Source organism: Podarcis bocagei, assembly GCF_964188305.1.
Source record: "Podarcis bocagei genome assembly, chromosome: 13".
Classification (NCBI taxonomy): domain Eukaryota; kingdom Metazoa; phylum Chordata; class Lepidosauria; order Squamata; family Lacertidae; genus Podarcis; species Podarcis bocagei.
In genome coordinates, this window is record NC_138138.1 from 53,364,503 (window position 1) to 53,389,447 (window position 24,945).

Here is a 24,945-nt window from a genome sequence, read left to right on the forward strand (position 1 = left end):
TCCCTAGGCACACATCCCAAGGAGAAGCAGATCTTGTCAGGCTCTCAACCGAGGGGACGCAGGGGCCCACATGTGCTCATCTGTGGGCGCCTTGACCCACATGCAGGAATGGGGTGGATCTGCCAGCCCCTGTCTCACCTGCTTCTTTTTCATGGCTTTGAGGTATTTCTTGTCCCCTCGGTCCTTGCAGGTGGCCAAGCACTTGCTAACGTCCGCCGTCCACTGGATCTGGCTAGCGGTGATCACCATCTGCAAGGAGAGGGTTCTGGGTAAGCATGGAGGGGCTGCCAGTCTGGGGGAGAAAGCATCTGCAAGCAAAGCCCGGCCCCAATTTTTTCAGTGTCAGAACTTTCGCTAGACACTCAAGAGTGGATGCTTATACTTCTGGGTTGGTTCACTCATCATCACAGGCAACTGGAATCTCCGATTCACCCGCAAACGTGCATTTAAAGGGGCAGGGGGAGAACGTCCTGCTTGTCAGTACAACTTAGAAGGGGGAGAGAAAGAGTTCCTGGGGTCACTAATTAGCATGGAGTAGTACTGAGTATGATTACTGTTATTAAATCTACTGCCCACCGTTCATCAGCAGGTCCCAGGGCTGGTGATATCAATTTAAAATTCAGTATTAAAAACAATTAGCATGAATGACAGTTCCAAGAATAAGGGTGTGTCCTAAAAGCACACACCCCTTAGGCATCAAAGGCCAGGCCAGAATCTGTGCCCAAGGCACAGTCTAATAGAGTCATAGACATGGAACTGTGCACTTGGAAAGGTCATCTGGTCCAAACCCCTAGACTGCAGGAGTCACAGATTCCCCAACAGCCAGCCATCCTCTGCAGAAAAACCTGCAATATAGGAGAGTCCACCCCCTTCCAAGGTTGTCTGTTCCACTATTGCTTTGGTGCCGGCTAAGTCCTCAGCGAGACCACCCCATCCCTCTCCATATTCTGGCCTTGTCCAGAGCCGTCTTTCCCATACAGCTTAGTGGTTTGTTGCGCCAGGACGCCAGCCTCTCAGGGGCGCCCCAGCGAGTGGGGGAGCTGTGCGGCTTTGCCTGCGGCCTCCCCTTTCCCTACACGCCCGCCAGCTGCTCCCCATCAAACATATGGCTGGCGAGCGCGCAGCTTCCCTCTGAAGCCTCTGCAGGGATTGCTCTCCCGCAACGGCATGGGGGAGAGTTGCACCCCCCCCCCATGGCTGGCAGTGCGCAGCTTCGCTACCCCCCCACTATCCGTGGTAATTTGGGGGCGCTGAGCAGATATTTGCACCCCAGCGCCGCATCTGCTAAAGACGGCCCTGTCCTTGTCCATCACCTGGCCGGGCCACTCCTTCACCCACTTGTCCCTCTTGGTCAGCATCTTCTTCAAAGCGAGACGACAGTTCCTCAGCACCTCCCGCAGGGTCCAGCGCATGGCCCGTTCCACGTCACACAGCCACTCCTGCAAGGTCAACGATCCCCAGCTAGTCCGTTCTGAGGGCAGGCTAGCAGGGCTGGCGTCAAGGCTTGCTGCATGCAAGCACCACAACTTCATTGCACAAAGGCACAAGGGGAGAAACGTCGGAGGGATCCCTGGCTCCCGAAAAGGTAGCAATGGCTCTCTCGACACATTATTCCACCCTCGTCGCGCTGAACCTGACACAGGGTCTCAGAAAGCAGAGAAAGCCGCAAGGGTGGCAGCAGAGGGAGTGGGAGAGGCAGGGGTTCAGAGGGCTACTTGGAGAGGCTAGAGATGGCCTCTATTGAGGCACAGCAGCAGAGGACCAGGAAGGGAACCCCTGAGCTAGACACTGCTCAACTAACCCCAACTCAGGGAGTGTGAGCAGTCTCGGGAGAGAGACCAGGCGTAGTGAGGCCTCATTTAGCACCTGCCCATCAGTACTGGGTTCCTGATGCCTGCAGCACTTAATAATAATAATAATAATTTATTATTTATACCCCGCCCATCTTGCTGGGTTTCCCCAGCATGGCACTGCAGTTCCTTTCCACAGTCAGGGAGAGAGCTACGATGCGGAAATGACTGGCAGAATCCAAGACCAGGGAGAAGAGTTGGTGGAAGAAGATTGGAGGAAATTTAAAACTTATTTACAGAAACACTGCAAAATTTTTGAATGCTGATGATGTTGAAATGAATTGAAGGGGTTCTAGCAATAAGGTAAAATGTAAGGTGGGATTGATAATAGATAAACTAACTGGATATGAATTTGCTGAACCAATTTTTAAAGAAAAAGGGATACAAAAAATGGAGGCGTGAGGAAGTCAGGAAAATAAGTTAACTAAAGATGAGAAATTAAAAAAGAGGGAGTTTTGTGTTTTTTTCTATGTGTTTCTTTTTTCTCTCTCTCTCTTCTTTTTGTGTTTAATGTTTGTACTTTTGTATTTTGTAACTTTGTATTTTTCTGTTTTTGTACTTTCTGAATTTCTTTATTGATAAAACTTAATAAAATATTATTCTAAAAAAAGAGAGAGAGCTACGATGGTGCTGAGCAGAAGGCCGGTAAGGACTCACCTCGACGGGTCCCTCCAGCATCACTGAGTGCGTGAAATCTATGTACTCGCCATCCAGAGAGAACATGCCCAAGGCTTCGGATCGGTTGGTATTGCCAATCTAAGGGGAAAAGAAAGAGCTAGTCACTGGTGGGGGGTGGGGAGAAGAAAGGGGCCCTTGCTGGCTCACTTTCCCACCAAGAAAGAGCCCAGGATGAGGAGAACGCCAGCTGCCCATTAGCCACAATATTTAGCGGAAAGAAGAAAAGGCACTGGGGAAGAAGCAAAGTGGGCCTTGCTGCGAGGCTGGGGGCAGTCGCTGGCAGTCAAGCGGGCTGGTATGTGTGGGGGGGCGTGTCCCTGCCTTCTGCATCTTGAGGCACTTGATGTTGTCGAAGCACTTCTTGAGGTGGGGCTGGACGGCTTCCGGGTTGCGCGACTGGCCCAAGATCTCAAGCAGGTCATCGTTGGAGAGGAAGTAGAAGCGGGGGAAGACGTGACGCTTGGTCTCCAGGTACATGTCAAGGGACTTCTGGATCTCTTCCAGAGCACTGTTCATTTCCACCAGCTTGTCCAACAGTCCTGTGGCGGGGGGGGGGGAGCATCACAAAACAGTCACCAATGGCCCCACTGCCGCTGGAAAAGAAACCCACCCACTTTGGCCTATCCGCACATCTTCTGCAGGTGCTGAAGTGCCCATGCTGCAATAATAATAATAATAATAATAATAATAATAATAATAATAATAATAATAATAATAATATATTATTTATACCCCGCACATCTGGCTGGGTTTCCCCAGCCACTCTGGGTGGCTCCTAACAGAATATTAAAAACACGTTAAAACATCAAACATTAAAAACTTCCCTAAACTGGGCTGCCTTTAGATGTCTTCTAAAAGTCAGAGAGTTATTTCCTTGACATCTGAAGGGAGGGCGTTCCACAGGGCGGGCGCCACCACCGAGAAGGCCCTCTGCCTGGTTCCCTGCAACCTCACTTCTCGTAGGGAGGGAACCACCCGAAGGTCCTCGGAGCTGGACCTCAGTGTTCAGCCGAATGATGGGGGTGGAGATCCTTCAGATATCCTGGGCCTTTGAGGCCGTTTAGGGCTTTCAAGGTCAGCACCAACACTTTGAATGTAGGAGCCAATGTAGGTCTTTCAGGACCGGTGTTATGTGGTCTCAGCAGCCGCTCCCAGTCACCAGTCCAGCTGCCACATTCTGGACTAGTTGTAGTTTCCAGGTCACCTTCAAAGGTAGCCCCACGTAGAGCGTATTGCAGTAGTCCAAGCAGGAGATAACTAGCAAGGTCCTGTATGACCTGCCCTCTACTTCCCTGACCCTTGTCACAGTTAATCGCACTGCACCAAACAGGACTGCCCGTCATAGCTGTCAACCTTCAATTTTTTTGCGGGAAATTCCCTTATTCCAACGCTGTTTCCCGCTGCTATCCTGGATTGTTAGATATCCCGTAGACTGTCCCCGGGACAGGTGAGACAGCTGATCCCTTATTTTCGAGGCTGCTGATCCCTAATTTTCAAATCTGAAAGTTGACAGCTATGCTGTCCGTCCAGCAAGCAACCAGCAACTTACAAACATATCATAGAATTACAGAGTTTGAAGGGAGCCCCAAGGGTCATCAACTCCTTCCAATACAGAAATCACAACTAAATCCCTGACAGATGAAACACCTCCAGCAAAGGAGAGCCCATCCCCTTACGAAGCAGTCTGTTCTGCTGTTGAATGGCTCTTGCTGCCAGAAAATTCTTCCTGATGTTTCATAGGAAGCTATCTTAAACCATCTGGGCCCATCTAGTCCAGTGTTGCTGCCTCTGGCTGGAAGCTGCTCTCTCAGGTCTCCGGCAGTGAGAGAGACTTCTCTCGTCACCTGTCACCTGAGGCCATTGTGTTGGGCTGAACCCGGGGCCTCCTTCCTGCAAATCAGGAGGGCACAGCCCCACCCCTGAGTTTTTGTCACCTCCCCCCTTGCTTCTCCTTGCATCAGCAGCATCAGCACCTGGGTAATGTGTGGCACGCAGAGCGTTGTTGTCCTTCACAAAGCGGTCCATGATGGTCTTCCAGCTGCTGTTGATGCGGTCAAAGGAGGACGACTCGCCGGGCAGCTGCTTGCGGATGTCTTCCCCCAAGAAGATGTTCTGGGATAGGGAGGCGGGAGGAGGAAGAGGGTGAGGCACGAATCGCTGGGATCACCTGCACTTTTGGGGGTGGAGGTCACCAGGCACTGCCCGCCTTGCCCACAGTAACAGCACAGAGGATCTGAGAGGCTCTTGGGGAGACCTTCTCGGAGGAAGAGGCCTGGGACCCCAGGGCAGTCGAGGACTTGGAAGAAGTTGCAAAGGTCTCTTTTTTATCATGTAAGTTTTTTGGGAATACAGTAAGGTACAGGGATGCGGGTGGCGCTGTGGGTTAAACCACAGAGCCTAGGACTTGCCGATCAGAAGGTCGGCGGTTCGCATCCCTGCAATGACGGAGTGAGCTCCCGTTGCTCAGTCCCTGCTCCTGCCAACCTAGCAGTTCGAAAGCACGTCAAAGTGCAAGTAGATAAATAGGTACCGCTCCGGCGGGAAGGTAAACGGCATTTCCGTGCACTGCTCTGGTTCACCAGAAGCGGCTTAGTCCTGCTGGCCACATGACCCGGAAGCTGTACGCCGGCTCCCTCGGCCAGTAAAGCGAGATGAGCGCCGCAACCCCAGAGTTGGCCGCAACTGGACCTAATGGTCAGGGGTCCCTTTACCTTTAAGGTATAGTAAACTAATATAAAATTTAAAAAACAGCTACAAGAAGTATAAAATAGAATAAGCAGAACACAGAGTTCCATCTTAATGGTGGTTCTTAACCCTTAGCACCCACAGAGAGCTCCTCCTGGCTCTGACCCCAGATATTCCTTTCTCCTCTCAGATCTCTCCTGGAATCTTTTCTTTCTCCTCCCAGCCTCTCACCCTGGAAGACCAACATTTCCCTGCCTCCCACCCAGGGTCCTCCATCAATCATCTACCGCCCCCATGAGTATGCAATCTCTGGACCTCAGTAAAGGCCCTGAGTGGAGGACACCAAAGAAAAAAGAGAAGAAAACAAAGAGAGACAAGAACAACAAAAGGAGAGGAAAGGAAAGAGTAAAGGAAAGAGAAAGAAGCACGAAGAAGAAAGGAAAGAGCGAGAGAGAAAAGTGGAGAAAAAAAGAAAAGGAAGAGAAACAATAAAGATAAAAAGGGCTTCTGATTTTCCATCTGCTGGTTATATTACAAAAAGAAGAAAACAAGACATTCAGTCTATGATAACCATCAATCTTTTCCACTTCCTGTTAAACATTATTTCTTTTAAGTCAAAGTGTCTCAAAATCATTCATTTCTTTTCCCCGCGAAAAGTCCAAGCGGGGTTCTCGAATTGTTATTACTATTGGTAAATGTCAACCATGTTTTTTCTTCAATATCAACTTTACTTCCATTAATTGCCACCACCATTCCTCCATACTGAGTAACAGTAAATTCTTCCGCAAAGGTCCCAAGGCAACCAGAAGTGCCTTGGCTTGTGGAAGTTTCATCTGGCAGGCCCCTGCAACAACCCCTCCCACCACCTCCGCAGCCCTGCCTTGATCCTGAACTCTCTCCCTTCACCCCTGCAAAGGCAGCAGGGTACCCTAGGAAGCTCAGAGTCAGCGTAGGAGGGCTTGTTGGGTTGCCAGGAGTCTCCTTGGGAGCAGGAGTCTACTCAAGGAGGAAGAAGATCCAGAAAATGGGGTGGGGTTTGGGGATCCAAAGGGTGTATAATTATAATCCGTCTTTTTTCTTTTTATTCTGTTTTGTTATTAGTATGAAAAGTGGGGAATTCGTGGAAAGGAATTTGGGTCGACTTTAGAAAAAGGATTTAAGATTTAAGAATGAGCACTGATGTATAAATTTTGATGTTGTAAAACTGGTTTTTTAAATTGAACTAAATATAAAAAGGTTAAAAATTGGGGATAAGAACTTGTTGAATTAACAATTTGAATTGGAATATAAGAAGGGGAGGTGTGGGGAAGTCAGGGAAATATGTTATAGGAAAATAAGGACTGTAAACTGTATATGCTTTCTTTTTTTTAATGTATTAAAATGGAAAATTCTTAATAAATATCTATTAAAAAAAAAAGAAGATCCAGAAAATGACCAGGAAGACAAGAAGATATTAAGTCACCCGGAGTCCTCTGGACCAATGGAGGTGTTATGTGAATTTACAGAGCTGGCTGGGCCTCCTTCAAAAGGGTGCCACATTTTCTGTGCAGCAGGATCCAGTGCAACATGTCCTGAGGATTGTGGGTAATTTCCCCCTCTCTCAGATTCTGTTTAAAATGTTACCCTTGCTTTCTGACTGAAAGAGAGACTGCCCATAGCAGCACGAAGGAAGGACCTGCTTCTTTCCTTTCTCTTTCTGTGGAAGTTGCAGAATAGTCATCACTGAAACCCTCAAATGCTCACACTGAATGCTAGCTCAGAGGCCTGTCTGAGAGCACCAAGACAGAACGGCGACTTGTTGCCCAAAGAGAGAGAGAGAGAGAGAGAGAGAGAGAGAGAGACAGTTTCTCATTTCCAACAGTGAAGCCCCCAAGTGCCTGTTGCTCAGGGGCGGAGGAAGGGGGATGCGGTTGTTGGGAAACTGCCAGGGAGATAACGTCCATCATGGCCCCCAAGCCGGAGTTCGGAGATACCATCGGCCTCCCGTAGTCACGCAGATCCAACAGTTAGGGGCACAAAGCCTTAGAAATTCCTAGCCTGCATTCCTAGGCTGGTGCACCCTCTTTCAGCAGAAACACAGCCAAAAGCTTGCATCACAGAAGAGTATATTTACAGACTTTATTTAGCGTTTAACAGAACAAAAGAAAACACATCCATTCTCAGTCAGCGCCTCTGACCATCTGAAAACGAAAGGAATATCAAACCACAAACATCCTGTGATTAGGACATGCGCAGACTCTGTTGCTTACAAAGCCTGCTCCCTTTAAGGTGGAACGGAAATATCCTAACATCCTCCCCCTTTCCGTGTAACCTGTTGTACCTGTGGTTCACCCAATTGCAACCTTTGTACATAAACCTTAAGTTGTTCTTTGTTAACAACCTTAGACAACAGATCAGCAGGAATTTCATTTCCTGCCATGTAGGACACCTGAATCAGTCCTTTCTGAATACACTCTCTTGCACGATGTAGCTTAATCTGCAAGTACTTGGTTCTCTGCTTGCAACTCTCGGAGTTCAGCAAAGCCAAACATGATCTATTGTCTTGATACACTTGTATAGGACATTTCACAGAAACCCTGATGTCCTTAAACAGTTGCATCAACCATTCACAATCCATGAGTGAAAATGACAGAGCATTGAGTTCTGCTTCACAGGAACTTAGGCTCACTGTTGTCTGCTTCTTGCACAACCATTCAAACAGGCAGTGGTTGTACATGTAGCATACTCCAGAAGTGCTTGTACCATCCGTGGTGTCACTTCCAAAACTTGCATCAGCGAAGATTTCAAGACCTCCAGTCTTCTGACTGGTGAACCTCAGCCTGTAGTGCATAGTCCCTTTCAAATAGCGGGCTATGCGCTTCAGAGCTTTCCAATCCTGAACCGTAGGATTGTTGGCATGTCTGCTAAGCAGATTACAGCTTACAGCTATGTCAGGTCTTGAACATCTGGCAATGAAATTCAGCTTGCCTAGAATGCATCTGTACAGCGTTGTGTCAGAAAACGCTTCAGCAGTACTGTCTACCTGGTAACCTGTCACCATCGGTGTGTCTGCTGGGTTTGCATCAACCAAATTCAACCTGGTTAACACATCAGCAATTTTCTGTGTTTGGTGTACCAGAAAATTACCTGTTTGGTCCTTCTCCACCTGCAGAGAAAGATAGTTGGATACCTCACCAAGATCCTTCATGTCAAAGTGCTCCTTCAGCTGAGCTAGGGTGCTTTGGTAGAAAGCCTGATTCTTCCAAAACATCAGAAGATCATCAACAAAACATAAACAATACAGTTTGTTTTGCCCCTCCTCCTTGACAAACACACATGGATCAGCTTTGCCCTGGTGAAAACCTAGAGAAAGCAATGTCTCAGTGAGTTTTGTGTTCCAACACCTGGCACTCTGCTTAAGACCATATAAGGATTTCCGCAGTTTACAGACCATTCCCTTCTGTATCTCCATCCCATCAGGTGGAAGCATGAACAGCTCCTCGTTCAAAATGCCGTACAAAAAAGCTGTATTGATGTCATGATGGGAAACATGCAGTTTCTCCTCCGCAGCGATCTTGAGCATCAGCCGAATGCTCTCATATTTGACTGTGGGTGAGTAGGTCTCGTGGTAATCCTGTCCTGGTACCTGTGAAAAACCTCTGGCAACCAGTCTGGCTTTGTGTCTGACTACCTTGCCATTCTGGTCTGTCTTGGCCTTGAAGACCCATTTGCTGCCAACCAGTCTCATCCCTGGGACTACCGGTACCAGTTCCCAAGTTTGGTTCCTGTTCAAGGAATCAACTTCAGCCTTCATGGCATTAAGCCAAGGCTCAGCATCTTTAGAGGTTAACTCCTGAACCTCTTTGAAGCTTGAAGGTTCCCACACCTTCTCTGAGCTACTAAGAACAGCAGTTGCTGTCTTAGCAAACTCATCAGCATACCTCTTTGGAGGTCTGCCCTTGGTCGCCCTTTCAGATCTGCGTACTAGACGCAAGTCTTCTGGACTCATCTCCTCTTTCTTAGGAGAAAAATGACCAATGGTGAACAGTGGTTCTTCCAGTTCATTGTCAGACGCATCAGATGGTCTGACTGAGGCCTTTGCGCTCTGGTAGTCTGCTGTGTCATCACTTTCACTGACATCAGCAGCAGCGCCGCCCACTGAACTGGAATCCGAACTCTGATCATCATCCTCATCATCATCATCCTCATCCTCATCAGCAGCATCATCAGCTTTAGCTGCTTGCTTGACATCACCTTCATCCTCCTCTGGGTAACTCTGGAAAATTCCCACATTTTCCCCCCACTTAGGATTGTACTCAACACTCCTTGTGAACTTAATGGACTTAGAGTCAGTCATCCATACCCTGTATGCACCTTTTTCGTACCCCATGAACAAACCATGTGCCCCACGCTTCCCAAGCTTGCTGGTTTGTTGTGTGCGTACCCACATGTCCGAACCAAATATTTTCATGTGTTTGGTGTTGGGTTTCTTGCCAAACATCTTCTCATAGGGGGTACAGCCAATGGGTGATGACAATCTGCGATTAAAAGAATAAACCAAATTCCCCAAAGCCTCCCCCCAAAACTTATCAGGGAGATTGGCATCATGCAACAAGGTTTTTATCCCTTGCAGCAATGTTTGATTTGCTCTCTCCGCAAGTCCATTCATCCATGGCGATCTGGGCGTTGACATGTCATGCTGGATTCCCTTCTCAGTCAGGAAAGCTTCAAACTGCTGAGAAGTAAACTCCCCGCCCCGATCAGTAAACAAACAAGAAATACGTTTACCGTGCACATTCTCCAACCAAGCACAGAATTCCTTAAACTTCGGAAACGCTTGCGATTTCTGTTCGAGCAAATACACATGAATGTACCTGGAAAAGGAATCAATCAGAATCATGAAGTACCTTGCTCCACCTAAAGAGGGCGCAAGTGGCCCAACCAGGTCTGCATGCACTAGCTGGTAGGGTTTGGAAGCCTGCCTGCTAGACTCCTTGCCTTTTGGAGCAACCTTCACCTTGTTCTCTGCACAAGATACACATTTCATGTGAAATTTACAGGGTTTGATGTTCAAACCTTCAACCACCTCTGGCATCTTGGCCAGCGCCTTCCAAGAGAGGTGACAAAATCTTCGATGCGCATCATGAATGCAACCTGCATGAAGAACTTTGTTAGTTTGTGCAACACAACAAGAATCAGCATTAGATACAACAGCAGTGTCATCATAAGTTATATGGAACAAACCATCCATAAACTTTGCATGCAAATAGTCCTCTTTGCCTTTACTGATGACACAGACGCTCCTCTTGAAGGAAATCTGAAAACCACGTCCAGTAAGCTGTGGGACACTCAACAAGTTGCTCGCCGCTCCTGGAACAAAAAGTACACCGCTGATGGTTGTGTGCAAACTTGCAAGTTTCACAGTCCCTTCTCCTGCAATTTGCAACGCCCTTCCATCAGCCAGGTGGATCTCACCTTCCTGAGGCTTGAAGGAGATAAAGAGATGCCTGTCCTTGGAAACGTGACGCGTGGCACCTGAATCCACAATAAACCTGCCTTTGGCTGTTGGAGCAGTCTTTACAGCAAGCAAACCCTTGTTTTGCACTGGTGTGGGCTTTTGCAGCTTGCCCCCCTGCTGCTCCTGGCCAGCAGACGTGCCTTTAGCCTTTGGTGAAGCTGTGCCAGCAAGCAAAACCTTGCTTTCCACTGGCGTGGGCTTTTGCAGCTTGCCCCCCTGCTTCTGGTCAGCAGACGTGCCTTTAGCCTTTGGTGAAGCAGTGCCAGCAAACATCGCTTTGTTTGGCGTGGGCTCTTCACCCTCCCTCTGCTCCTGGCCATCTGCAGGTGTCTGCCTGTGGCTTTGTTTACCTTTGCCTTTCCGGCCTCTGCAAAGGCGATGGCCTTGGTTCCCATGAGAAACAGAGCTCTCAGCTGCCGACTCCTTGGCTCCCCCTGGAGGCTGGAATGCTGCCTGGGATGACGTGACGGTCAGCTCCCCCTGCAGCTTGCAACCGGTGCCCTCAGCATCCCTGCAATCACCCGCATTCTGGGAAACAGCTAGGACCTCCGATGCAGTCAAACTCTGGGCTGGGATTATTTGTTTGTGAACTTTTTTCAAAGCAGTCCACATTTCACGTGCAGTGGTGTTGCCAGCCAGCGTCTTAATTTCCTCAAGAGATACAGATAGGACTATTACGTCAATCGCTTTCGAATTCTGCGATTTCCATCTCTCTGTCAGAGGAACTGGGGGGGCTTCAGAAACAACATGCCAGACCCCAAACTGACGCAGCAAAGATTCACACCATTTTGCCCAGGTTTCATAATTCTGCCCATGTAACTTAGGGGATTCAGCATTTCCAGAAGCTTGGAAAAACTCCATTCCAGCTTTTACTTTAGCCGTGAGTCGAGAGACTCCTTATCTTGGCAGCCATTAATCACGAAGCCTTTTTGGCTCGGCTCCCAGGCCAATTAATCTGCCGGAGATCAAAGACTCCTTGCCGAGGTAAAACAGGAAAACGTCCCTTCCTTTCGCTTTCCCCACATACCTCAAACGCAGTCTGTTGCAGCTTTACTCTCCTGTAGGTGCCGTGAATCTGGGCCCGAAACCTTGTTGTTGGGAAACTGCCAGGGAGATAACGTCCATCATGGCCCCCAAGCCGGAGTTCGGAGATACCATCGGCCTCCCGTAGTCACGCAGATCCAACAGTTAGGGGCACAAAGCCTTAGAAATTCCTAGCCTGCATTCCTAGGCTGGTGCACCCTCTTTCAGCAGAAACACAGCCAAAAGCTTGCATCACAGAAGAGTATATTTACAGACTTTATTTAGCGTTTAACAGAACAAAAGAAAACACATCCATTCTCAGTCAGCGCCTCTGACCATCTGAAAACGAAAGGAATATCAAACCACAAACATCCTGTGATTAGGACATGCGCAGACTCTGTTGCTTACAAAGCCTGCTCCCTTTAAGGTGGAACGGAAATATCCTAACAGCGGTGGGGGTGGGCCACCCCAGGTGTCACCACTGAGGGGGGTGACAAAATGCCGGGCAGCACTCACTGCAGGGCCTGCAGCGTGCCCGAGACGCGGTGCCTTGGGAGCTTGCAGGCTCCGCGCTGCCCAAACGGTCTGCCCGCTGCCTCCTCCCCAGCTTTAGAGTGGCTGAGTGGGAGGAGGCAGGCAGACTTCGGAGGCCCCGTGGTGCACCCTGCCCCTATGGGCAGCTCGTCCGAATCCTTGGCACACTGCCCCAAGTGCCCAAGTGGCTTCCTCCGCCGCCGCTGCTGTTGCTACCACCTATTCTGCCTTCTGGAGAAAGCGAGCCTCACCTCCAAGTACATCCACTGTCGCTGGACCGTCAGCAGCATCTCAATCACCTCCAGGATGAGCGAGAGGCAGCGCTCCCAGCGGTCCACATCCTTCTCAAAGGGCTTCACAAAGCGCGAGGCCTTCATGGTGGACAAGGCCACCTGATTGTCATCCAGAGCCTGGAAGACGTCTTCGGTTCCTCTGCAGAAATGGGGAGCATGTGAACACAGGCCTTTCTGGGCAGGGCCCAAAGCCTGGAACCCTTGTAAGGTCAGAGCACGCATGCAAGATCAGAATCCCTCTCTGGCTTCTGGCTGGCTGGCCAACATAACTAGACTGACAAACCCCACTTTAGACAGTGTCTGGACCACAAGCTCCTAAATCTCCCAGGTCGTTTTATTTATTTATCCTTCAGAAAAACTGTGCTCTGCCCTTCCACCGCAGCAGCAATGATTGTGGAAGCTTGCAACAATAAAAGTATTAATGAGAGCATTAAAAAAATTAACAAAAATAAGGCAACCACAAAATTTTAAAATCAGGGATATGGACAGCAGACAAAAACCTAAAAAAGAGGGGACCAGATGTTTAAAGCTATTCAGTCCAACCGGAGAGATGCTAGCCAGAGCCCATGACAGAAGTGCAACCTGGGTCCTGCTATGGCATGTGCTGCCATCCTGGGTGAAGGGGCCACCCTTTTTTTACACCTCCTGCACTGGGCCTACCTGACACGGTGGTGTCCCTTGTCCTTGTATGGCACGATGTCCAAAGTGGTGCCATCCCAGGTCTTGGCAATGTTTGCAAGAGCCTGCAGGGAAAGCAATGAAGGCCAATTGCCAATGCTGAGAGAGAGAGAGAGAGATTGGAGGCTGGGCACCCAGTGGCTAAAGAAGCAGGACCACTTCCCCAAGCCACACCCACCTGAGGTTATGTACGATGTCAGGTGGGATACAGTAAAAAAAAGTGACTCCCTGCCATTTACAGGCATTTAGAGCAAAGGGAAATGGCAACCAGGAGACGGGCAGGTGGGTGGTAAAGGAGGCCAGGAGCTGGTCTGATCCAGTTGGAGATGAAGTGGGGCCCCTGCAAGTGATGCTCAAAGCATCCTTCCTTCAGAGGAAATATGGGGCAGAGCCGCCGACGCTACCTGCTCAATGGCCAGCTCCTTGGTGGCCGAGGAAGAGATCTCGCCAATCTTTTCCACGTGTTTATCCAGACCAAGCTCAATGATGTTCTCCAGCCGGAAATCCTCGGCATCCTGGTCAAATGCCCTGAGGACCAGGTCCTTCACCTGTTCCCAGTGCCTGCAGGGAACCAGAACAGGCCAGTCAGAGGGTCTCTCTCTTTTCTGGGTGAAGAGCTGAGCACTTCAGCACCAAGAAGAATCTTTCTTATGCCTTTGAACCCTGGCTATTCATGGGCAGTCTGGGGAACGTCTCCTCTTGGCCAGACAATTCCCAGCATCTTGTCTCCACCGCCCACCGCCCTGGTCTCTGCCCATGTTGCTTTGTTGATGAGAAGATAAGCCCAAGGACACCTGAAAATCATTATCAGAAATCATGGGGTAGGTGCCAGGAGCCCCTGCAGCCACCAGGTGTGCAAGACCCAAAATATATCCAGGATGGCCTGTTCCACAGTGCTATGGAGTAACATTGCCTTCATGGGAAGCAGGGCTCTTCCCAGCTCACAAATGACATCCTAAATCTATGCTCGGAGCTTGGATGACGTCTGCAGGAGTTATACCATTCACTGTGGCCTTGGTCATGTCACGGAGGGGTCTCCATGGTCCACCCTTCTTTTTCAGCTCCATAGGATCCTCATTGACCTTCCCAAAAGGAACAGCCTTAGCCAGTAATCGAATTGCCTACCTCTCTCGCAAGGCCGGGTTCCTGAGGTCTGTGATTAAGGGCATGGTCTTCTTAAACTGCTCGATCTTCGACTTGGAGGTCTCAATGATCTCCCAGTTCCGATCCTAAAGTCAGAAAACAGTCAGCGGGAGGGCTGAAAAACATCTGCTGCGGTAACCCTGTCAGATGGGAAGGGTTGTTATTATTATTATTATTATCAGAACTAATATTGGGATTGCAGGCAACTGCCAATGGGCCCTTCGGCACTCATCTTGCTGCGCCTGCCTTCTCTCCCAAGAAGACAGAATCCAGGCCACCCACTGCAGCAACTGAAGTGATGCCTCCACCTTTAATCCTGGGAGACTGCTTGTCAGGGACCGTGATAAGGAGGGCTGCACAGATGAGGAATGGTGGGAGCCTCCCTCTCCCCCTGCACCTGATCAGGATCCTGAATCTTCCCAGGAGCAGTGGGACGGTATAGATTTGGACCAGTGGTTTGCAGAGGGACATAGTTCAGAGGACAAAAGTTAGGAAGAACTGGGTGGTGAACAGCTAGGAGAAGAAGAACTGGGAGGGAGGGAGTTAACGGACACCGGTTCACTGGAAAGGGTCCAACCGATCAGTCCAAGGTCACGGAGGTTAGATGAGGTAGCTGCACAGAAGGCATAGTGGCTGCGAGATCTGGTTGCAAGACGAGGAAGTGACTCTGGTGACTCGGGGGGGGGGGGAGTGGGTGTAAACCTTAATTGGGAGCACCTTTACTCCGAGAATGGACTCGTTCTTCCGCTGTGATCATTAAAATCTCTTTAAATTGTAATAGACTATATTTGCTTTGTTCTGCTTATCCACAGCCACCCCGAAGCCTGACATTGCTTTTCTTAGGACAGAAGCACAGAAGGAAAATTAGCCAATCTTGCGAAATGCCCTTTTGAGTCCCCAATGGGAAAATGATCCCCTGTGACCCCAAGAAGGGTCAGCTGGGCATCGTCGCAGGGACACGACCCACACTTTGCCCCTTACCTTAAGCTCTTTGCTCAGCTTGTTCAGCTTGCGGAAAAGTGCGAATGCTATGTTCTCCATCACTTCCGTCTTCAGGGTCTTGAAACTCACTACCTTCCACTCGTTCCAGTGGACCTCCCACTCCTTGGTGATCTCCCACACTTGCTGGATGTAATCCAACTCCTGCAGGGGGCGCAGAAGAGAGGTCAGCGACGGCAAGCTCCCCCGCAGGCCTACCCCAGAATTCGGCTTGCTTCTTTCTGGTGCAGGAAGTGGCGGACGGGCCGGTCAAGACAAGCTCCCTCCCTGCAGAGCCAATCCTACCCTCTCCAGCTTCTGAAGGTCCTTGGAGGCCGGCTGGTCGATCTTAAAGATGCCCAGGTTAGAACGAAGGGTGTTTTCCTCCTCCTTCATCTGGGCCAGCAGCCGCCTCATTTCAGCGATCTGCTCCAGGGCAGCATCGGCCGACAAGGCGCTGGTGAAAGGACCTACATGGGAGGAGAGAGAGAAGTCAATAACCCCAAGCCCTTTTCCTCCTCCCTGCCCTCTCTGGTTGGCCGTCCAGTTGGATAAGGAGTCTGGAGGAAGGCGATGACAGGCGAAGGCAGCAGCGGTCAGTTCTGGAGTCAAGTGTTGCGGTTCTGATTCCTGGATTTAAAACTATGAAAAGCTGACCACGGTGAATGTATTGATCCATGAACCACCTCATAGCTACAGGGGAACCCTAGCTACACAGGCCACAACAAATTTTATCCTGAATGGCACTAGCAGTGGCGAGGTTTCCCATGAAGGGCAGACTAAGTCTGCCTGGCCAAGGCGGGGGCAGAGAAGGGCATTGAATGAGAAGGACAGAGACCTGCTTACAGGTGTGCTAGGACGTCAGTCCAACGAGGACAGAGGCTTACTCCCGCCATAGAATTGTACAGCTGGAAGTTTGGGTGCAATGTGAACAATGGTTTGAATGACACGGTGTTTGGGTTCATGTTTTGAGTTAGCACATCCCCTACATCTGGTTGTTCCAAGATAAGAGAGCAGGTGCACTGGGTTATCACAGCAACACCAGCAAGGTCAAGTGTGCGACTTGATGACTCATTCGCCTTCCCATTTCGGGAATGCTTTCGTTATGCAAAGTCCTGTCCTGATGCATGCCCATGTCTCGTCCTGTTTGCTGTCAGGGTCTGACTCTCGAGAGTCAGGGGAAGAGGCTGCGAGTTTTACACAGCAGCGATAACTAGCATGGCGATAATGTTAGCGAATCTCTCCGTACATGTGCATCTTTACTTCAAAGACCAGAAGTACTGTATAAAGTCCACAGGGGTGTTTAGCTTTGTCTTATGTCTGGAGACAATAAAGACTTTGTTACTTTATGGGAGAGAAGTTTCCCCCTTAACTGGGGACTCAGGCAGAAGCCATTCTGCTGGGAGCAGGAAATCTCTGAAGACTCGGCTGGGGCTCCACATACATCCCACGGGTTGAGGTGTGGTGAGCTACCGACTGAATTCCACAAGTCTCCAACAGGAAGCGACCCCAAGGGTCATCTAGTCCAACCCCTTGCGATGCCGGAGACAGTATTAAAGAATCCCAAACAGATGGCCACCCAAACACTGTTTAAAAACCTCCAGTGAAGGAGAGCCCACTACCTTCTGAGGGAGTCCATTCCATTGTTGAGCAGCTCTTACTGCACATGTAACTACATGCAGGTTTGCACCTTCCTTCCACCACAAGATGGCTGCTGCCACAGCCAATCGTAAGCCGCTTCCTTGCAAAGGCAGCTTCAGTGGCTGGGGACCAGGCAGCGGGAGAGACGGTGGCTTCTCCTTCCTGGAGAACAGTATGAACTTGCTGCACAGTAATCCCAAGGGGGGGGGGGTTACTTCCAAGTAAATGTACAAAGGATCAGGCAAGAAGCCTCCCTTGTGGCGCACGCAGATGGGAGCCAGGAGGCACATTTACCAGACGCAGCCCTGGCTGCAGATCTCCAGTTAAGAGTTTAAGATGCCTGTAAAAACAGCAGGAGCCAGATTTCCATCAAGCATGGGCTGCTTTACAGATTCTTCTGAGGCCTTTAAAACAAGCAAAGCCCAGGCTGAGGTTTCACACAGTTGACCAAGGGGGAGGGGGTGGGATTCTTTGACTTGCAAAGGAAAAGGTGCCCTTGGCTGTATAAAGACCTGGCCACCAAGGAGGGAAAGGGGGTGGGTGGGACAGAGAGAGAGACTGGGCTCCCTGCTGCGGCCATTCACCATTGGTGCCAAAGTCTTGCAGGAGAGTCTGGGCCTTCTTCTTGAAGTCGTCCGCGCAGTGGATGAGGCCCGTCTTGAACTTCTCCTTGTGCTTCTTCAGCATGGCTTCGCTGTCCAGGATGCACTGCTGGAAGGCCAGCCACTCCGAGTTCAGCTCCCCCAGAAGCTGCAGCACCTGGAAGCGAGAGGGGAGGAAGAGGAGGAGGAGGAGAAGGAAGAAGAGAACGCAGAGGTCAGAGGAAGGGGAGCAGAAGCAAGGAGGCACTCGAGAGAGAAGCATGACACCCCCCCAAAAAAAACAGCTGCTCCCTTGCTCTGCCTACCCGCCACCACGCCTGCCACCCTCATCCCAGAGATCAATCAGATTTGTGGCTGCCTCTTGCCCTCAGCAGGGCGCGTAACTTAATTCCGAGAGCGTCTACCTCAGCAGAAAAGGAGAACATTATGCTCAGGATCACTTTGGCAGGGAAAGAGGGAGGAGGAGGAGGAGGCCGCCCTGCTCCTGCCACCGCCAGAGAGCCCCTCGCACCTCTTCCTCCACTGCAACCTCGTACTTCTCGAGGATGGCAAACTGCTCGTGGATGGGGGGGATCTGCCCCTCGATCTTGGGCAGCTCGTTCTGGAGGGTCTCGTGCAGCTGCAGGCTCCGGCTGAGCTCCTCCAGGGTCTGCGGCGGACGGCTGACGCTGTGGGGGGGGGACAAAGGGGGTCCAGTCAGAGGGAGGATCCAGAGGCTAGCAGGGAACACTTCCGGGGGGGGGGCAGGGAGGGCTCAGGACTCACTCGGCGGCGTTGTCCTGGAGGTAGGCATACAGCTCCCGCAGGCGGCTGGTGGCCATCTCATTCAGTAGGTTGGTGAGCTTGTGCTGCCACTCATTGCAATGCTGGACCACGGCGGACTTCAGGTGGGAGCAGTCCAGCAGCACAAACTGGATGCTGAGCACCGTCTCCTCCTTCTGGACGTTGTTGGCCACCTCCATGTACCTGCAGGGGCCATACAAGCCCAGTAAGAAAGGCGGGAGGGCTGTGCCTGGAGACCTCGGCCCCATCCCATCCCACCCCGCTCCTTCCAGAGGCTCCAGCTTTGTGATAGAGGAACCACTGTCAGACAATGACATGCAGTGGAGCCCTCTGCATGCTGCTGAACTGTAATTCCCAATTCCCAGCAGCTTTGACGTAAGAACCACCACCACCACCAATTTATTTATACCCCACCCTTCTGGCTGGGTTTCCCCAGCCACTCTGGGCGGCTCCCAACAGAATGTTAAAAACACATTAAAACATCAAACATTAAAAACTTCCCTAAACTGGGTGGCCTTCAGATGTCTTCTAAAAGGCAGCTAGTTATTTATTTCCTTGACATCTGGTGGGAGGACGTTCCACAGGGCAGGCGCCACCACCAAGAAGGCCCTCTGCCTGGTTCCCTGTAACCTCACTTCTTGCAGGGAAGGAACCGCCAGAAGGCGCTCGGAGCTGGACCTCAGTGTCCGGGCAGAACAATGGGAGTGGAGACGCTCCTTCAGGTATACTAGGCTGAGGCTGTTTAGGGCTTTAAAGGTCAGCACCAACACTCTGAATTGTGCTTGGAAACATACTGGGAGCCGATGTAGGTCTTTCAGGACCAGTGTTATGTGGTCTCAGCGTCCATTCCCTGTCCCCAGTCTGGCTGTCGCATTCTGGATTAGTTGTAGTTTCCGAGTCACCTTCAAAGGTAGCCCCACGTAGAGCACATTGCAGTAGTCCAAGCAGGAGATAACCAGAGCATGCACCACTCTAGCGAGACAGTCTGTGGGAGGGCAGGGAGGGTCTCATCCTACGTACCAGATGAGCTGGTAGACAGCTGCCCTGGACACAGAATTGACTTGTGCCTCCATGGACACCCGTGAGTCCAAAATGACTCCCAGGACATAGCGGTTAGAGCATCAGACTCTGGCCCAGGAGAGGGTCCAGTCCCCACTTGACCGAGAAGGCCCTCTGCCTGGTTCCCTGTAACTTGGTTTCTCACAGGGAGGGAAACGTCAGAAGGCCCTCGGAGCTGGACCTCAGTGCTGAACGATGGGGGTGGAGACGCTCCTTCAGGTATACTGGACCGAGGCCGTTTGGGGCTTTAAAGGTCAGCACTTTGAATTGGTGTAATTCTGTAGTGCCACAGGTTTCCAACAGAGGGGCTGACAACTCAAGGATAGCTGGAGAGAGGGGTGGGGCCTTTTGTGCAGACATGTTTTGTCCTTCTGTGGATGGCGGGACCCCAGTCAGAGGCAAATTGATCAGACTGAAAGGTCAAAGCAGCCACATAGGAATGGAGGAGGTGCCTTACCCCTAGTGAGCTGGTTGGGGTCCACCTAGTTTAGCACCGTCTACACGTCTCCCAGGTTTCAGGCAGACCTCCTTCCCAGTCCTGCCTGGAGATGCCAGGGGTGGGATCTGGGACCCTCTGCAGGCAAAGATGGGCTCTCTTTCCCCAAGCTCAGCCTCCTGCTCCCCCCCCCCAGCCAACTAGAGGCCCCGCTGGGAAGCCCGCAAGCGGGGCCTGCAGGCAGGAGCTCTCTCCCCTGCCAGCAACTGGTATTCAGAGGAGGTCGGCTCGCCACCTCTGCACTCAAAAGCCTGCCTGCGCTGCAGGAAAAAGGGGCTTTTGCAAAGCTGCTTGACATTCCGATGAAGTTTGCTGAACTCCTGAACAGCAGATGCTCTGGTGTCACAGTAATGAATCTAACTTACCTAGGCGTAACCTACATAGATTATAGCCAGATTCTTTAATACATCACATCCATCTAATCTGCAATCTCACCTCACCTAGACTCTAAATAGGGTATCATTTGACCCAGATCTAAATATCCCAAGATTAATTCGCTGCTTCGCGTTCTCGGCTAGCTAGTTGGAAGAGGCTGGGGGACGGGATGGAATATCTGGATATGCCTGGGGGGGGGGAATGGTGATTTTAGGCAAAACATGCTTTCACTGTCATGCAAGACTATTCACGTAGAATCACATGATGCATATACTGTGAAAGGAAGACAGACCACTGTCTAGACCTCGCAAGGTGCAAAGTGGCCCTCGGACCACGTCCAGCCTTGTTCCTGGGCTGCACAATGGGAACAGCCACTTTGGGGAGGGAGAAGCAGATTCCCTCCGTGCGATTTGTTAATTGAAACAGAGCTTTCCTTCCTATCTTCCTGACTCATCGAAGCAAGGAAGGCCAGCAGGTGGAGAATTGTTTCGGGCCCCAAGGGATCTTATTAAGTCTTCCTGTTTCATTTATTAATTCCCTGTCAACGGGTCACCGGGAACACAAAGCCAAACTCTATTAACAGGGAGAGGGAGGAAACAAACACAATCGGGGCCTCCAAAGAGACAAATGGGGGCAATGGCAGCGCTTGGGGCCTGGCAGAGACGGATCGGGCGGAGGGGAGCCTTCGCGCTGCTCCCTCATTACGGGGCCCAAATTCGCCTCCGTCCCACGCAGGGCCCGTAAATTAGGCGTGTCAGAAGCGCTGAGTCAGGAAAGCACAGCAGGGGAGGGCTGGGTGGGGGTGGGAGAGAGAAAAGAGACGGGAGAGATTTATCCTGCCGCAAGGAAGGCCTGGCTCCCCTCAGCCGCTGCCACTTCTCCACAGCCTCGGCCCCCTGGCTTTGCCATCTGTGGGGATAAAACATGGCAGAAGAGACTCTCCTGACCGTGACTCATGAGCTGCTGTACTAACTTCCCATCAAAAGTGTGGTGGTTGGGGGTTTTTTTAGGGGGGGTCGCTTTCTTTATTTTTTTGCTTGTTGCCTTTAATCTGGGAATTCAGCTACTGAAGTACGCCGGAGAACACGGAGGCATCAAAAGCTCGTAAAACATGCTGTAAACGAAAAAGTTCAAAAGGCAAACGGCAGCTGCTTTGAAGAGGCCTCCGCCAGAGCCGCCAGCCCCAGGGACCCCCTTGACCTGCCCGTGACACCGGGCCAGGGGAGGACGCCGCTTTTTAGCTCCGTCTTCCTTGCTTTTTTTGAAATGCGGCAAGCCTCGAACCACCGAGGAGACGGAGGCCGCCTGGCATCCTCTCCCAGCCTCCCATCTCCCTCTCGAGAGAGAGAGATGAACCCCGGCGGGGTGGGAGGAAAGCTGAGTCTCTCTCTCTCTCGCTGCCTCCCTCCAAAGCACTCAACATGCTTGTTCAATAAATTATTAAAAGATTAAAGGATCAGGGATGGAATCCTTCCGTTTATCCCTCTCGCGTGTACACACGAATCGCTCTCGGCCAGGATGCCTTCATCTCAGAAGGCCTTGCCCGGGTTCGGAGGAGGAGGAAGAGGGAGGCAGGGAGGGAGTCTCGCCAGCTTCCCTGCCCGAGCTGGGGAAAGGACCCGAAGGCGAGGGGCCGGAGGAGATGCCTTGCTGTGTCCATCAGGCAAAAAAGAAAAGGAAGGCGGCAGGAAGGAAATCGAACTTCTCCAAGTGGTGGAGAGCAGGCAAGTCTCCGCATGCATACCAAAGGCAGGGGGCTAAGTAAATAGTCCAAACTCCGTCTGATGAGCTCAACATGTCTCAGACCACCCCTAGTCTTTTTTCCCAAGCCCGCCCTCTTCCCTCTTCCACGGACAACGTTCCCATCCACCCTGCTGAGCAGGCATGTGACCTCTGGGTGATTTATCTTGGACGCATCTCTCTCCTTTCTCCTCCACATTCGGTCCACAGCCAAGTCGTGTCGCTTCCCCCTTTAGATCTGTGAAAATGCAGTCCCCCCCCCCCTCTCTCTCAGATCACTCTGCGAAACTCTGGAGCACGCCCTGGCCATCTCTCACCTGGACACAGCAACCTTCTCCTCTCGGTTCTTCCTCTCATTCCCCATGATCCCCTCACCTCCATCCAATGGTCTGCAGCCAAAGCCCCTGGCCTCTGTCATTACTCTGATCGGACAACAACCCTCCTGAAATCCCTACACCCAGGACTGACCCTCCCAATAGGCAGAGTGAGGCAGGCACCTCCGGCGGCAATTGCTGAGAGGTGTGGAATGGTACCTACACCACCCCCAGCTAGCCTGCTGCCTCTGTTGTAGCGGATGACACCACCACTGCTCCTGTAAGGTTCAGCTTCTAGTTTGGTTGGTTTGTGTACATGGAAAGTGGCGGGGGCAGGTAGCATCTTCACATCCTTTGTCTTGGACCAGTCCTTCCTACACCAGCTTCCTGCCCGCTCTCCAAATCAGCACAAGCACCTTGCCCTGACCTTCAAGCCCCTCTGTGACCTCGCTCCTCTCATCTCTCTGCTCTCAGATCCCAACTCGCCCCGCACGCCCTGCCTATGACCCTCGTCCCATCAGCCTCCACCATCCAAAGCCCTCCAGTTCTCTCGCTAACTCTTTCAGCTGCTTCCTGAAACGCCAGCACGACACCCTAATTTCTCTCCCCAAACCCAATTCCCATTAATCCTTTGGCACAAAGCCCCTAGTTCCCATGGTCTGTTGCAGCAAAGCCTGAGCGCGCAAAGCTGTAGCCACATCTTATTTCTCTGTTTACCCCTTCCCCTCCTAGATTTATAGAGTTGGAAGGGACCTAAGGAATCACAGTCGAAGACTCTCTGACAGGTGGCCATCCAACCTCTGTTTAAAAACCTCCGATGGAGGGTCAACCACCTGGCCAAGGTGTCAAACGGCTCTTGCCATCAGAAAGTTCCTCCTGATGAGGCCTTTCTCCTGGGCATTGTCGGCCAATTGGTGCCAAAGAAGGACAGAACTTTTTTTATGTATGCAACAACAGCAGCAAGAATACTTATTGCAAAGTATTGGAAGACACAAGATCTACCCACTCTGGAAGAATGGCAGATGAAGGTGATTGACTACATGGAATAGGCAGAAATGACTGGCAGAACCCGAGACCAGGGAGAAGAGTTGGTGAAAGAAGACTGGAAGAAATTTAAGGACTATTTAAAGAAATATTGTAAAATGAATGAATGTTAGAAAGATGTTGGATAGAAACTAAGTGGTTTCCAGCTGTAATGCTTTAGGAGACATGAAAAAAGGATTATAAATGGGTAAAAGTTTAATGGTAAGGATTTGCTGAACTAACAAATTGAACTGGAATACAAAGAAGGGAAGTATGAGGAGGTCCGAGGAAATAAGTGTACGGAAGTTATGTTATTGAAAATTAATGTGTGTTTTTAACTGTTTTTATTTTGTATGTTTATTTTTCTTTTTTCTTGTTATATCTTAAAAACTTTTAATAAATATCTTTTTTTTAAAAAAAGAAAGTTCCTCCTGAGGTTTAGTCAGAATCTCCTTCCTGGCTCTGTCTTCCGCGCGAGAGCCATTCAGAAGATGGCTCTCAGGTCACCTCTCCATCTTTTCTTCTCCAAGCTAAATATACCCAGCCCCCTTAACCGTTCCTCCTCTTGTTCCTCCGATGTCAATTTTTAGACTGCAAGCTCTTTGGGGCAGGGACCCTCTTCCCCATTCAGCAAAGCACCAGGCTCACAGATGGTGCTAAGATAACACATAAAAGTGATGAACAATGAATCACGGAAAACTCAGTTTCGTGCCGCCCCCCCCACCCCAATAAGAGCACCAGATGGACTGTGCCTGCCTCCCGTCCCGAGGAGGGGGCACCCACCAAGGGCAGAGGCTGTCCGCCCCAGCAAGGAGGTTTTTTACAGCCCCTGAGCCAAGCTGTCTGGCTCCTCTCGCAAGGCCAGCCCCGCCGGGCAGCGTCTCCGAGGGCGGCCTGGGCTTCCAAGCCTATTTGCCGAGTCTCCAGCAGCAGCTGGATCTTGTTTACAAAGCTCTTAATGTGACGTCTCCAGGGGGAGAGCTGTACAAACATCCAACTTGCACTCAGACTCTCTGTATTTCTCTCCCCGGTTTGGGTTTCTTAAAATCACTTTTGACATTTGCATGGAAACAGGTTTTCTTCTTCCTGCTGCTCATTCCCCCAAAAGCCATCGCTCAAGCTGCACTGAATTCCAGCCTCCTCTGGGGAAGGGGAAGGGCAGTTTCTGAGCAGCACACAGCGGTGTTCGACAAGAGTTTGCAACGTAAAGGGGAAACAGACTGCCCTCCCCGGCTTGGACAGCAGGGAAAACACTGTGGGGGGGGGGTTCTGATCCGCAAACCTTTGTGTGTACACAGAGGGTCGAACGGCGCCTCCAAGTGCAACGGCCTTATCTTCCCTTGGGGCAGCCCCACCACAAGTTAAAGTCCCGAATGCCAAAGCCCAAAGCTACCCTGTAGGAAAGCTTCCTATCTCGCTGTCTTGTCAGCCTGTGCTGATGGGGAAGGGCTGTAACTCAGTGAGAAGAGCCTCTGCTTTGCATGCAGAAGGTCCCAGGTTCAAGTCCAGCAACGTTCGCAGGTACAGCTGGGAGAAATGTCCTGCCTGAAGCC

The 24,945-nt window shown here is 50.9% G+C and overlaps 1 protein-coding gene across 1 annotated transcript in view; it reads right to left on the bottom strand.

Moving 5' to 3' along the window:
* The window catches only part of DNAH2 (dynein axonemal heavy chain 2), a 151,895-nt gene that overhangs the window by 65,662 nt on the left and 61,288 nt on the right, over positions 1–24,945 (bottom strand). The window contains exons 21-34 of the mRNA XM_081167651.1: positions 18,368–18,568; positions 18,114–18,270; positions 17,585–17,759; positions 15,666–15,829; positions 15,363–15,524; positions 14,364–14,467; positions 13,643–13,799; positions 13,221–13,303; positions 12,519–12,699; positions 4,502–4,640; positions 2,850–3,067; positions 2,508–2,606; positions 1,314–1,439; positions 139–249 (exon numbers count right to left, since the gene is read on the bottom strand). Coding sequence (XP_081023777.1) covers positions 139–249; positions 1,314–1,439; positions 2,508–2,606; positions 2,850–3,067; positions 4,502–4,640; positions 12,519–12,699; positions 13,221–13,303; positions 13,643–13,799; positions 14,364–14,467; positions 15,363–15,524; positions 15,666–15,829; positions 17,585–17,759; positions 18,114–18,270; positions 18,368–18,568 — 2,077 coding nt within the window. The remainder of the gene's footprint in view (positions 1–138; positions 250–1,313; positions 1,440–2,507; positions 2,607–2,849; positions 3,068–4,501; positions 4,641–12,518; positions 12,700–13,220; positions 13,304–13,642; positions 13,800–14,363; positions 14,468–15,362; positions 15,525–15,665; positions 15,830–17,584; positions 17,760–18,113; positions 18,271–18,367; positions 18,569–24,945) is intronic.